This window comes from Polypterus senegalus, chromosome 10 (genome assembly GCF_016835505.1).
Source record: "Polypterus senegalus isolate Bchr_013 chromosome 10, ASM1683550v1, whole genome shotgun sequence".
In the NCBI taxonomy this organism is placed as follows: domain Eukaryota; kingdom Metazoa; phylum Chordata; class Cladistia; order Polypteriformes; family Polypteridae; genus Polypterus; species Polypterus senegalus.
Genome location: NC_053163.1, coordinates 160,329,280 through 160,343,100, shown reverse-complemented (window position 1 = coordinate 160,343,100; position 13,821 = coordinate 160,329,280). Strand labels below are relative to the sequence as shown.

The 13,821-nt window shown below is 47.0% G+C and overlaps 1 protein-coding gene across 1 annotated transcript; it reads left to right on the top strand.

The window, feature by feature from the left end:
• Nucleotides 1-4,320: 4,320 nt before the first annotated feature.
• LOC120538289 (small integral membrane protein 24-like) lies at nucleotides 4,321-10,330 on the top strand. The gene is made up of 3 exons (XM_039767752.1): nucleotides 4,321-4,426; nucleotides 5,032-5,254; nucleotides 9,776-10,330. The coding sequence occupies exons 1-3, from the start codon at nucleotides 4,321-4,323 to the stop codon at nucleotides 9,879-9,881; spliced, it is 435 nt and encodes a 144-aa protein (XP_039623686.1). The 3' UTR covers nucleotides 9,882-10,330.
• Nucleotides 10,331-13,821: the final 3,491 nt, after the last annotated feature.

The window sequence follows — 13,821 nt, the reverse complement described above, 5'->3', positions numbered from 1 at the left end:
ACGAATTCCTACTGGCCGGCTAGTCCAGATTTGAGGTGCATTTAGTTTGAGGTGGCTGGCTTGTTGGTGAGGTCAGGGGCAGAACCCTCAGTGTTTCATATGGCCTGTGCTATTCATCGTACCAGCAATCACGTCATTGCATGTGCCAGGTGATAGTGGCCACCCACTCAGACGCTGGCACCGTACGCCTTCACCTGACCCCAGAGTCTAGAGAAGAGGTGCCACAGTTACACGCTTGCTCTTGACACGGAGCGCAGGTGGTGACGTCTGGCTGCTCTACCAGCTAACGTAAAGATGCAAAGACTAAGATTGTGAAGCTGACCTTTGGTAGGCTAATTATGAGCAGATGTGACAAAGTCTAAGGAGGACAGACTGGGATGAGCTTTTAAATGTGGAGACAGTCGAGGAGCAGTGGACCAGGTTTAAAAATGCAGGACAGATACGGACCTACATTTGGAATTACAGTAATCCCTCGTTTATCGCCGGAGATGGGTTCCAAGGCCGGCCGCAATAACTGAATTTCTGCGAAGTAGGGACACCATATTTATTGAATTATTTAACGTGTATTTGGATGTTTTTAAACCCTCCCTGTACTGTTTACAACCCACCCTTCACTCTGTTAATAACAGGGACGACTGTTAAACAATATGAAATTGGTAGATAAGTTTACAGTTACTGTATAGTGAAGTACACGTACCTATATGTGACGTGATGATGGTGATGAATATGCTGTGCAGTAGAAATGATGACGATGAAGGTGATGATGACTTGTACTGCGCAGCCGATGACTGTATTTTACGTCTCTTCAGAGGCGGTGACATTTCCTGGGGCACCTCTTCCACGGTTTCTGAAGGTGTATCCGTAGTAGTAGTAGTAGGAACTGGCTCTTTATTGCGAGGCTGCAAAAACATTGTGATCGGCATTTGCTGCCGCTGCTTCTTTTTTCCGGTCGAAGAGCAGCTTGTAGGCGGTCATGACGTCGTCGACCTTGTTGCTAAATTGGACCGATCGAACCATATCGTCGTCCCATTCTTGTGACCGCTCTTGCAGATCCTTAGCCAGTCTGCAGCCACAGCGGCGAACGTTCTCCCTTCCTTCAGAATATCCAGAAGTTTCACCTTCTCGGCGATCGTCCTCATTCTTCGTTGGCGTTTAGGCTCAACACCATCCTTGGAAGAAGGAGCACGTTTGGGAGCCATTGCAGGGGGTGAAAATTGAAACGAAGTTCAACACAAAGAAAGCACAAAAAAATCACACACAGTACAGTGTAAAGTAAACCGCTCGGCGAGAAAGCTTGAAGCGAAATGGCCGCGACAGAGAGACAAGGGGAGGTGCTGTGGGATTTGTCATCAGTCAAAGCACCAATCACGGGCCCGATTAGAAAGCGGGAAGCTGTGATTTGTCGTCTCCCTCCCATGTACCAATCACAGCCCGTGTTACAACACACTTAGTCACCGAACTTGTTTTGTGGTTCTTAGATTAGGAAATACTACGACGATATTTAAAAACCGTGAAGTAGCGAGGGATTACTGGAATAGGAAACTAAAAAAAAACTCCATGAAGGATTAATAAAGATTTAAAAAAGAAGTTGCAAAGGAAAAAACTGCTTCATAAGGCACATAAGACTAATGACTGCCAAGTGAATCGTAGAGCGTATGAGAACATGAGGGCAACCATTAAGAAGGATATCAGGGAGGTTGAAAGACAGTTGGAGAGGAATAGCAGATAAGGCGAAAGAAGACTTCAAGAGATTCATTCAGTATTTTAGTAGTAAAAGAATAGACAAGGAGGAGGTGAAGTTCATCAGGAATAGTAAAAGGGAATTAAAAGACACAGACAGTGAAATAGCGGACGCCCTAAACTCACATCGTTCTGAGGTGTTCACAAGTGAGCCAGTGGATAACCTCAGAGCAGTAACAGGGACTACTAAGGAGGTCCTGAGGGACTTGGAAATTAGAGAGAGAAGAGCTGTGATGATTAAATAGGCTGACATCACACAAATCACCAGGAGCAGATCAGATTCACCACAGAGTTCTTAAGGAGGCCAGCGAGTGCAGATGTAAACCCTTGACACATCATTTTTAGGAAGTCACTGCACACTGGAGAGATTCTGAAGGACTGGAAAATGGCAAATATCATCCCATTATATAAAAATGGCAACAGGGCTGATCAGAGCAACTACAGGCCAGTAAGCTTAACGTGAAACATCACAGGAAAATTAATGGAAGGAATTATTAAGGAGAAGATGGAGCAACACATGACAAGGACAGGACAGTCAGCGTGGGCTCAGAAGAGGGAGGTCGTGTTTGACTAACAGGCTGGAATTCTAGGAAGAGGCAACAAAAGGATACGAGCAGAGTGGAGCTTATGATATTATTAATCTGGACTTTCAGAAAGCATTTGATAAAGTGCCACATGAGAGGGTGGGCATCAAACTAAAAGAAGTGGCAGTTAAGGGTGATGTTATTAGATGGGTGCAGAATTGGCTCAGACACAGGAAGCAGAGGGTGATGGTGAGAATTGGGTGATGTTAAGAGTGGTGACCAGCAGGGGGCAGTGCTGGGGCCGCTGCTATTTCTAATATATATTTATAATTTTTAACTTATATAAATGATTTAGATAGGAATATAAGGAACAAGCTGGTTAAGTTTGCAGATGATACCAAGATAGGTGGATTAGCAGATAATTTGGAATCCGTTATATCATTACAGAAGGACTTGGATAGCAAACAGAATTGGGCAGATTTGTAGATAATGAGATTTAATGTCAGTAAATGTAAAGAATTACACATAGGAAGTGAAAATGTGAGGTTTGAATACACAATGGGGGTCTGAAAATTGAGAGTCCACCTTATGAGAAGAATTTAGGAGTCGTAGTGGACTTGACATGATCAACTGCCAGTCAGTGTTCAGAAGCCATTAAGAAGGCTAAGAAGACATGCTGTTAGCATGTCAGGTTATATAGCGCCTTAGCTCATTGCAGCACTTCTTGTGTGATTTTGGGCTACAAAAATAAATTGTATTGTGTTGTATTGTACGTGTGGAGTTCAAGTCACAGGAGGTTCTGCTCAAGCTTTATAACTCACTGGTGAGGCCTCATCTGGAGTCCTGTGTGCAGTTTGGGTCTCCAGGCTACAAAAAGGACATAACAGCACAAGAGAAGGTCCAGAGAAGAGCGACTGGGCTGATTCAGGGCTACAGGAGATGAGTTATGAGGAAAGATTAAAAGAGCTGAGCCTTCACAGTGATGAAGAGGAGACCTGACTGAAGTGTTTAAAATGATGAAGGACATTAGTGTGTCGAGACGGTGACTTTAAAAGGAGTTCATTGAGAACACGGGGACACAGTTAGAAACTTGTGAAGGGTAAATTTCACACAAACATTAGGAAGTTTTTCTTTACACAAAGAACGATAGACACCTGGAATAAGCGACCGAGTAGTGTGGTGGACAGTAAGACGTTAGGGACTTTCAAAACTCGACTTGATGTTATGTTAGAAGAAATCAGTGCACAGGACTGGCAAGCTCTGTTGGCCTGAATGGCCCGTTCTCGTCCAGATTGTCCTGATGTTGTGATGTAGCGCCTTGCTGTTTAGTTAATGGCTTCCAGCACAGCGGCCATGATGGAGTGAAGCTTGGCTGAGATTTTCCAGACCTGTCGTCCAGTTCCCTGAGATGTGACCACTGGTACTTGATATAAACTGATGAAACATCAAAAATGTTCTTCAGTGCAAATAACCAGCATTGGCTGTCCTAAAAGGGAACTAAAATAAAATCTGAAAGCCACATTCATCACTATTGAGTTTGCTACGTTTGTCACGTCAACGTACATTATAATAATGGCTCAGTGATATAAATTATTACACATGCGAGTTCTCCTTTAGCTGCTTTGGCTGCATTTCCCTACTTCATCCACGTGTTGGCATTGCCCAGTTTCTCTGAAGTGTTGCATATGGCTGGGTCAGAGTTGCTGTAAACGTACGCTTGTTCACCCATCACGTTTTCTTGTACGATTCACAAGCGCAGAAAGCTGCGTACGCACATTTCAAGGCTCTTTTTCTGTTTTTTTTGGAAGAAATAAGCAGACAGGACTGGCGAGCTCTGTTGGGCTGAACGGCCCGTCCTCGTCCAGATTGTCCTGATGTTCTGATGAAGGTCTGCAGCATCGCGACTGCACATGTATGAGGCTGATCAGCATAGCCCAGGGTTTCTTAAGCTATGAGTTGAGACCCACGTCATGGGTTGTATTTAGTAGTAGTGGGTCACTCGGAGTTGATTAACGTAATCATCATCACTCCAGTGATCAACTTCACTTAAACCACGATGATCCGAGACTCTCCAAAGGGGGAAAACAATGATGGCTGTCCGGGCATTCAACTAGGAGTGGGTCTGGAAAACGCTGGCACAGTTGCTTCAGGGTGGCTACTGGGTGAGGTTTGAGACGCGTCCTCAAATCTACAGGAGGTTTTATAAACGAGACGCCTGGTGAGTTGTCAGATTTCAGCCTCTTTAATCCCAGCAGCTCTTCTTCCTCTGCAATTTCCAAATCCCTCAGCGCCTCATTAGCGGTCTGTTAAATGCGGGAGGTGATCGACTTCTTCACACTTTAAACTTCAATAAACCATTTGCCATTTGACTTTATATTCACTTTATCGCTCCTTGTTGTCTGCTCTTTTAATAGTAAAATAATGAAAGGATCTCTTTGGGTCGTCTTTCACCTTTTCTCCAATATTTCTCTCCAGCTGTCTTTTAACCTTCCTAATATCCTTTTTTTAAACGTTGCAGTTATTAGTCGTTTCTCTTTTAACTTCTGTTTTAAAACCCTTCTAATTCACGTTGAAGTTTTCTCTAAATTCTTACTGCTTCTAAATTTTGGGATGAACTTGTCCTGCATTATATATGAGCCTGCTCCACACCTCAACTGTCCCCTCACATACTTACTTGTCCCTCTTGTCCCCTCACTTTGCCATCAGGCTTTGACCAATCTTCTCAAACTCTGGCCACCTTCATCCTCCTCTCCTGATACCACCTGAGTCCTAAGTGTCACTAACCTGCCATGGGTGTCACACGACACTGCTGGTCCCTCGAGTGTCCCCTCCGGCTCTCACTCTGTCCTCTTCCCTGCAGGGCGTGCCAGCTCGACATCGGGTAGCAAGAGTCTGCAGCCGTGGCTTGTCGGGCTCATCGCGGTGGTGGGCTTCCTCTTCCTTGTCTTCACTCTGATGATCCTCAGAAGGCTCTTCTGCAAGAAGGAAACGTAAGTATCTCGATCAGAAGACCAGAGTTTAACGTGAAGCGACTTCATCACCAGCATTAACTCCGGCCGGGGTGCCCTTAGAGATATCGTGCCAGACCAAGCCAGCCTGTGCCCTGTGTACCCTAACCCTCTCGACCCATCGGAAGCTTTTTAGAACTTTATGTGCGCAGCCTGCTTTAACTCTAGTTGAGTAGCGCGCTTACATGGACACATTAGCCCAGAATGTACGATTTGAGTATTTTAATTGAATATATTTGAAGATTTTTAAACTTGGTAAAGATTCCAGCTGTTACTTGATAGTACGTGCTTTGCATACATTATTATTATTATGGTACCAGCGTCAACATCGAGAACAAAAGGCAGCAGGAAAAAACATAATAGTGATGTTCTGGCAACTGCTATATTTAAAAACAGGCTGTGCTACTCATAAGACGGCTTGAAATCGAAATAATCAACGCAGACCTCCGCATATTCAGCATTAACATCAGCAGGACGTCATCTATTGGAATGAATTTTGTAATTCAGGTAGTAATAAAACTACAAAAGTCAGGGATGCGCCATCTGTTGGAATGCACACGTCTCCGTTTATATCCCTTTAGGTGTAGGAGTCATAAAAGCAATGGTAATGTTTGTGATGTGCCATCTGTTGGAATGACAGACACACGACAACTAGACGGACTCAGACATACAGACACTTGTCACCCCTAAAAGAGAAGCCACTGCACGGCCGTCTTGTCTTCCGTCTAGAAGTGGCGGTTGGGTGAGTGAAAAGCGTTTAGGGTAGCGAGCCCTAAAATGAGCCACAAGCAGGAGCTCAAATCCGTATGCGCCATGCGTGTTGGCACCGCACTTGGCTGAACTCTTATTAAGATTGCGTTCCTAAGAATTACTTCTGAATGCTTCTTGGTTTTTTTTGTTCCGAGTCTCCCTCACATACTACAACGTTGGACTCGTCTTGATGTCTAGAATTAGAATTAGAATTAGAATTAGAATTAGAATTAGAATTAGAATTAGAAGATTATACAAGACATTAAGCTTTTTGGGGTCCCCCCATTTTCAGGCCATTTCTGAATCAGAGGTGTCAGAAAATAAATAAATAAATCAAACCAATCGGAGCCTTCAGCAAAAATAATCAGGAGGATCGGAAGTTGTGCAGGCCTCATCTGGTGACCCCCTATTAGGAGACGAGGGGTCAAAGTCACTCCTGCTAACAAAACTTCAGAAAACTGGGCATTGGTAACTCAGACAATGTGGAGGGTCACTTTATGCAATTTGAAGGTTGCTGGTTTTTGATATTAGGGTCTTTACCGGTGGTCCTCGCCCTGTAAGAGTCACTCACAGAAGGTTACACATACAGTATGGGGTGTCGTTTATATTATTTCAAGGTCAGTGGTAACACATTTGAGGTTATTTTAGAGTTCTGATCCTTTGTTAGGGTCAAGTCCCCCATGGACCACCTGCACTACACAACTGGTGATCCACCTGAAGCTAAGCGTGTTTGGGCTCGGCCAGTACTTGGATACGTGACCACCTAGGAGAAGCTGGGCTTGCTGTTGTTAGTGGTGTTGGGGGGGCTAACCCTGTGGTCTGTGTGACGATCCCATTGCCCCCAGTGCAGTGACGGGGACACTGCTGTGCTGTCAAAATGGCGCCATCCTCCAGATGAGACGTAAAACCAAAGTTCTGACCCCCTGTGCTCACAAAAGACCACCGGGCATCTTTGGAAAAGAGTAGGGTGTATCCTGACCTCCTGACTAAATTTCCCCCCCACAGCCTAATCAGTGCCCTCTACAGCTCATGTGTGGTGAGCGGACTGGCGCAATAACGGCTGGTGTGGCATCATGCAGGTGGGCGCTGCACTTTGGTGGTAGTTGAAGTGGCTCCCTTCTGTCTACATAAAGTGCTTTGAGTCCTGAGAAAAGTGCTATATAAATGTAGTTATTATTACTATTAATATATCAGAGGGCGGCACGGTGGCGCAGTGGGTAGCACTGCTGCCCCGCACTTAGGAGACTTCCTGTGTCCTCCCTGTGTGGAGTTTGCATGTTCTCCCCGTGACTCCTCTCACAGTCCAAAGCCATGCAGGTTAGGAGGATTGGCGATCCTAAATTGTCCCTGGTGTGCGTGGGTGTGCCCTGCGGTGGGCTGGCGCTCTGCCCGAGGTTTGTTTCCTGCCTTGCGCCCTGTGTTGGCTGGGATTGACTCCAGCAGACCCCCGTGACCCTGTAGTTAGGATATAGCGGGTAGGATGATGGATGGATGGAATATATCAGAGGGTCAAAAATGACAAACTTCTGTTCCAATCAAAAATATTTAACATATTAAACATATTGCAGATATTTGACTCTATTAGCTCTTCATTTTAAACTTCCACCTCATGAAGTAAATCGTTACATTTTTATGAACGCCTAGAATTAGGATCTCTTACGCGAATTCAGACTTCTCTTCTACTTTATTTTTTGACTGGTTTTAGCTCCTTGAGGCCAGAAGATGATCTCTGTGACGACCAGGGGTGGACCTGCCAACTTGACCCGACACAAACGGGCATCGACAGCAGTTCAGTCCAACACAAAGCCTTTTATTCAGGGAAAGGCACCCCAACCCATACCAACAGCCACAAGCACAGTAAAGCCTTGCAGCCCCCTTCCTTCTCCACACCTCATAGGTGGGCTTCTTCCACCTCCTCCCGATTCAGGCTCTCTTCAGTGAGGTCATTGACTCTCGTTGAGATCTCCAGGTGGCTCGAGACCAAGAATCACTCTCAGGTGTGGCCAAAGCCCAAAGTAGGTCTGTGCAGCTCCCCTTGGTGGCAGCCCTGGAACCCAACAGGATTGAGCCGCCCAATACCAAGCCTGGCATAGCCCTGTGGGACTCTGAGGGGCCGTTAGACCCCAGGGAGACTGCCAAACAGCAGGTTAGGGGAGATAACGATTTCATTAGTCATCTCCCCCTGTCCTTCCATTACAGAGGCGTCCCGGTCGGGTAATGGCGCCCGCCGCCATCCAGCACATCTCTTTTATATAAAAGGAGGCGTTGTGACTCAGTGGAATAAAATGGCGTCCGTGTCCGCGTCTCCCAAACCAACGAGAAACTCAGAGCTGAATACCCCGCTGTCAATCACCTGTCGAGACCCCGCCCATCTCTAGAGTGACAATGCCGGCCATTACAACACAAACTGCGTTCGTTTAATGCAACACGTCGGTTATTATTTTAAAAACTATACTCACAGTTTAAACGGTAACAGAAAAGCGCGACCTGTAATATCCAGATATGCAGACAGGTGAAGACCCCCCTTAGTATTCCTACGCATGACGATACCCCACATTCCCAATTTCCAACATCTCTTGACCTATCATACATTTCACACCCTACCGACGGCAAAGTCCTGCAACACAAAAGTCGTTTCGTTGTACGCGACGGCATCTTGAAGGGTGAAAGCTTTTCGTCCGGGTGATGAACTGCCGTTACAGTTAATGAATGAGGCGTCCGTCACTCAGCGCATCCCCGAAATAAAAACTGCGAAGTCTCATCGAAAGTCCTCTGTCGGCGTCTTATCCTTGATATCGAAAACAAAGAAAAGCAAAGATCAGCTTCCTCCGGAGACTTTTATAACTTCGATTTGGGGCAACCTGGCAGTGCCTGTCGGCGGGTGGTCGTCCAGTTTTTTTCCTTATAGACCAAGAAACTCTGTCTGAATATCCTGAGTACTGCTTATAATAAAACTGCAACGGCGGCACCGAACCCTAAATGCGCTTTACCACGTCGCCTTCTTTCTTTCTTTCTTTCTTTCTTTCTTTCTTTCTTTCTTTCTTTCTTTCTCTCTCTCTCTCCCTTTCTTTCTTTCTTTCTTTCTTTCTTGTTGCGCTTTGCCCTTTCCTATCAAAGGCACTAAACGCACTCGACTGGCACAACTGATATCGCGCTTTTTGGCGCTGCTGCCGCGGGGGTCTTCATGTTCTGCCTGCTAAAGCAACGTGGGGCTGCGGAGAAAACACTTTTCGTCGAGGAGGTGACCAGGGTGAGCCGTGGGCGGCAGTGCCCACTCTTTGTTTCGTATTGCACCACGCGCTGTAGAGCTGGGATGAATGGCCACCTCTTAGCCGCAGCTGACTAGCTGAGGTGCTTTTGAATTTTGTGGCCCTCCAGTCTCAGGTGGTTTTAAAGGACCCCCCACTGCGTTATTTGAGGGGCTCCACTGAAATGACGATACTGTCATGACTCTCAGGGGCGCAGTGGTTAAGGCTTTAGGCTTCAAACCGTGAAGTTCGTGGGCTCAGATCTCGCTGCTGACCCTGTGCGGCCCTGAGCAGGTCACTTCACCCGCCTGTTCGCCGATTAGAAAAATAAAAACTAAAGAAACGGGCCGTTCATTGCTGTGAGTCGGGAGTCCCCTGGCAGCCTGTCATTACACGTGTGTGAAGCGCCCTCTAGTGACAGGATATAAGCAAAGCCAGGCTGCTCTTGTTGCTCGAGTCCATCACTCCTCACATAACTGACCTTTGATGCGCTTCTGCATTTCAGATTTGAAGAAGAAAGCAACATCAACACAGAGGGACGAGACAACCCGGGCCTGGAGACGGAACTGGACGAAGTGGACACGAAGAACTGCCAGAATTCTGATTTTTAGCCGAGCTGGGAAAAAAGAAGAAAAAAAACTAATCACTCCTAAAATGTTTGTAACGAATAAAGACGGAGAGGACACAGGGGGCGTCACAAAGGGTTTGTGGGTTGGGGGGTTTGTTTGGGGTCACCATTGCTTTGGCTGCCTTCCTCGGCCGGACTCCTCCAATCCAATCGTTCCTTTGAATTTCTGAACGGTTCTGCCGCCCTCTGGCGGTTTCGCTGGAGAACTGCATGCAGGAGACGCCCCCGCGCATGGCAGGATTTTGTAATTTAATAAAGGAATCGCAATACGATTATTTGTAGCCAAGTCAGAAGTTCTCATCTTTGTTGTAATTCTGTGTGTATTCGATGAGCGTTGTTGCTGTTTGTTGTAATATTTTGATTTTTTTGAGCTTCTGTAAAAAGCTAAATTTCTCCCTTGGGACAAATAAAGTCCTATCTGTGAATGGGTAGCCACAGACACCAATTCATTCATTCATTAAGTTTCAAATCTGCTTGTGGGAAACAACCCTGGATGGAATGGTGGAGCCAATAAGGGGGAAAACTGCACAAGGACACGAGGAGAACAAGCAAAGAGCACAGAAGTGACCAGCAGGTGTGAGATTTGAACCCAGGACGATGGAGCTGTGAGGCCACAATGATACCCACCTCACTCCATGTTAGGCTGTCCTATGAAATTCTCCATGTGCGGCCCACTTTGGTTCTCAGGACCCCAACGAGTACAAAAGACACCTCAGGAGCACAACAAGCAAGGTGGATCTCCTGCACTGTAAGCACTGAGATGCCAGCATTTCTCTGTATATGGCGCTGTGAAAAAGTAAGTGCACCCATGGAAACTGCTGACTTTTTCAACGTCATTGAGGAGGCAGACAGCAGATCTTCATGAAGGCAGTGCCTGCACACAAAGGTGATGGCTACTATACATATATAGAAAGAGAGAGAGAGAGAGAGAGAGAGGAGGCACGGTGGCGCAGTGGGTAGCGCTGCTGCCTCGCAGTTAGGAGACCCTTAAGGGTTCGCTTCCCGGGTCCTCCCTGCGTGGGGTTTGCATGTTCTCCCCGTGTCTGCGTGGGTCCAAAGACATGCAGGTCAGGTGTATTGGCGATCCTAAATTGTCCCGTGTGTGTGCCCTGCGGTGGACTGGCGCTCTGCCCGGGGTTTGTTTCCTGCCTTGTGCCCTGGGATTGGCTCCAGCAGACACCCGTGACCCTGTAGTTAGGATGTAGCAGGTTGGAAGATGGATGAAACGTTACGATGTGTCCTTCTCTCAACAGTAACTCGGCCGGTGGAAGACCGCAGGGTGTTAACGGTTGCCGATGTTCTTCGCGATGTTATGAGTTGACCATCACCACCAACTGTTCCAGTCTATTGATACGCATTTAACCAGTCGGCCATGTGACCGATCGACAATTTTCCCGTTAATTCATAACCTCTAACCTGCTCTGCGTGCGCATCACACCAACGTTTTTGAACGCCTTTATGAATTTCTACTTTGTCTTTTATTTCGGACCCCGATTGGACCTGCTAGGTTTTCAATTCCACTCGGTCCGAAGATAAAAAAGTCATTTATTCCTGTATTAGCATAAGTTGATTTGAAAACTTATAAGCATTGAACTTCGTTTTATAGCCTTAACACAAATAGTTAAATAAAGGCACGTGCCATATTTCTTTTTTAATTGAGTTCAGAGAGAAGCCACCAATATTTAGGGTGGGGAGAATGACGAATGGAGACCACCCGAGGTCAGAGAAGGGGGAGCACCAGCCGGTCGGAGGCCGCAAGAGAAGATAATGAGCGGCAAAACACGAGAAACGCTGTAAGAGCGAGCAGCGAATGAGCCGTCGAGATGTCGTAAAGTGGAACTCGGGGCTTGTTGGCGGCTCAGCTCGGAGGCCCCGTTGTCGTTTATTGCAATAAAATTCATTTCTCTGTTTGCCTGTCCTTCGACTCCCAGAGCCTTCTTTAGGCGTGTTTTACGCGTCCACAATTATTACTTTCCTCATTTTCTGAATGTGCACATTGATTATTATTTGTTCTTTTTTGAATTCTTTTCTCTCCAACGCTTTCGTGTCTCTTTTCGACGCGCGGCTCTTTCTTCTTCGCTGAGTTGTTGACGTGTCATCTCAAACGTATAAAATGACGATCCTGACAAACTCTATAAGAGCTGCGAGCGCAGGAAGTGTGTCTGCCAAAAGCATTCACACGGCTGAGAGGTGAGAGGACCGCGATTCGCTTCCTAAGCTTGAAAGAATCTCAAGTCTCACGGGACTCCACTCCAAAAAGTCTCTTCAGAAAGTCACATCTCGTCCCCAGATTCTTTTATTACAATAGAGAGGAATATAAAACATTGTAAGAGTCGTCTGTCTGTCACTCAAAAACTGGCACAGCCCTGCCCACTGACGCTTGTCCTCGGTATGCCATGACACTTGCAACGCAACCCACAATTCTGACATCGGGCCCACAGGCCCCCCAAAGTTGGACTTTGACTCCTTCCCGCTGCAAGTGGTGACACGGGTACGCACTGCACATGACACGACGGGCAAGAAAAACAGCTGCACGCTCTCCTGGGCCAACAGGCAAACAGCGGCCACTCAATCCTGGCACATTTCTGGCACGAAAACCAAAAGTGGGCTTCGAGTCTTTGAGCGACGGTGACATGAAAACACAATGGAGGCTCTGCGACTGCGAACATCTCTGTCAGCACATTATGGCGGCCACTTTGGTGCCCCACGTGCCATCCATGTCTCTGTGCCACCTGGTGAGCGTCACTTACTAGATGCGGACTTCAAACAAAGTGATACACGCTAACGGTGACGTCACGTGGGACCCTCTCTCGATGATCCCAGTTCTAACCTGTCTCCCCGTTTGCCTCAAAAGGTGCAGGATTTCAATAATCGAGCAGCCCTCACGGCCGAAGTTTAAGAAACGGAGAACAAGTCGAGCAAACGTGAAATCGACAAATCGCAGGCAGACGTCACTCCGGGTCAAGAAGGTACAACAGACGTCACTCAGCACTTTCACACGACCCCAATGTCGTGATAACGCGCACTTCTTTGTACATTCTGTAGGGGTCACAAGATGCCCAGATTCACATCGTCCTACGACGGGGGTTTGTTTATTTCGGGGACCCCAGGAATGCACCCCCAAAACAGACACACATAACACATTGAAAATAACAAATACATTAAAGAAATAAAGACGGCAAAGACAACGAAACAAACAATGCGCACACAAACCCCACCCTGTTTCACCAATGGTGAGAATTGCTAAACGAACACCGAACACAAACGCCAACGATGAGCGGCCCACACAAACACTCCGGGTGTGCAGATGTAAGTGAGGACGATCAGGTCGTTACGACTGCGGTTTTGTCCTGGCGAGTTGCTGATGTTACGTGAAGATTTGACGTGGTTGGGAACGCTCAGCTCAGACGAAATCACACGACCATAAGAAGGTCAATCCACGGAAACTGTAATCCGACGGAGGGTGAAGTGCTGAAACACCTAAACGGAGACGACTGCGATCCTGTCTGCCGTCTTACGGCTCCTCCTTAAGAGTGGCGCCTCGTTGCATTTCATTCTTCGAGCAAAAACTGAGGCAGCACAATGTGGCACGATGGCTTCCGGGGCTGCTGGGATCTGAAGTCCACACTAAGTAGCCAGCCACGATACGATGACCACAACTTCACTAGTGAAGCTGTAAGACGTGACTGTGATGAAGACACTCGGAGAAAACTCACTTAGAAATGGCAATCAAATAGAAAAGGGGTCCGCACGTGAGGCAGTTAGCGCACCGTGATTGGAGGATTTCACGGCCACTCACTAACCTGCTGTCCGGCCCGCCTGCGGCTCTGCTCCTGTCGCTGCTCCCGAGGAAGACGTCTTCGAGTTCGTTAAATCTGAAGGAGGACCACCGGAGTTAGGGAGACCACCAGGACGATGTCAGC

Bases quoted from the DNA above. Each gene is read 5' to 3' on its own strand.
- LOC120538289 (XM_039767752.1), top strand. From the start codon at position 4,321: ATGATCCGAGACTCTCCAAAGGGGGAAAACAATGATGGCTGTCCGGGC. The intron at 4,427-5,031 runs GTGAGGTTTGAG...ATACCACCTGAG, and splicing joins TGCTTCAGGGTGGCTACTGG to TCCTAAGTGTCACTAACCTG. The intron at 5,255-9,775 runs GTAAGTATCTCG...TCTGCATTTCAG, and splicing joins CTCTTCTGCAAGAAGGAAAC to ATTTGAAGAAGAAAGCAACA.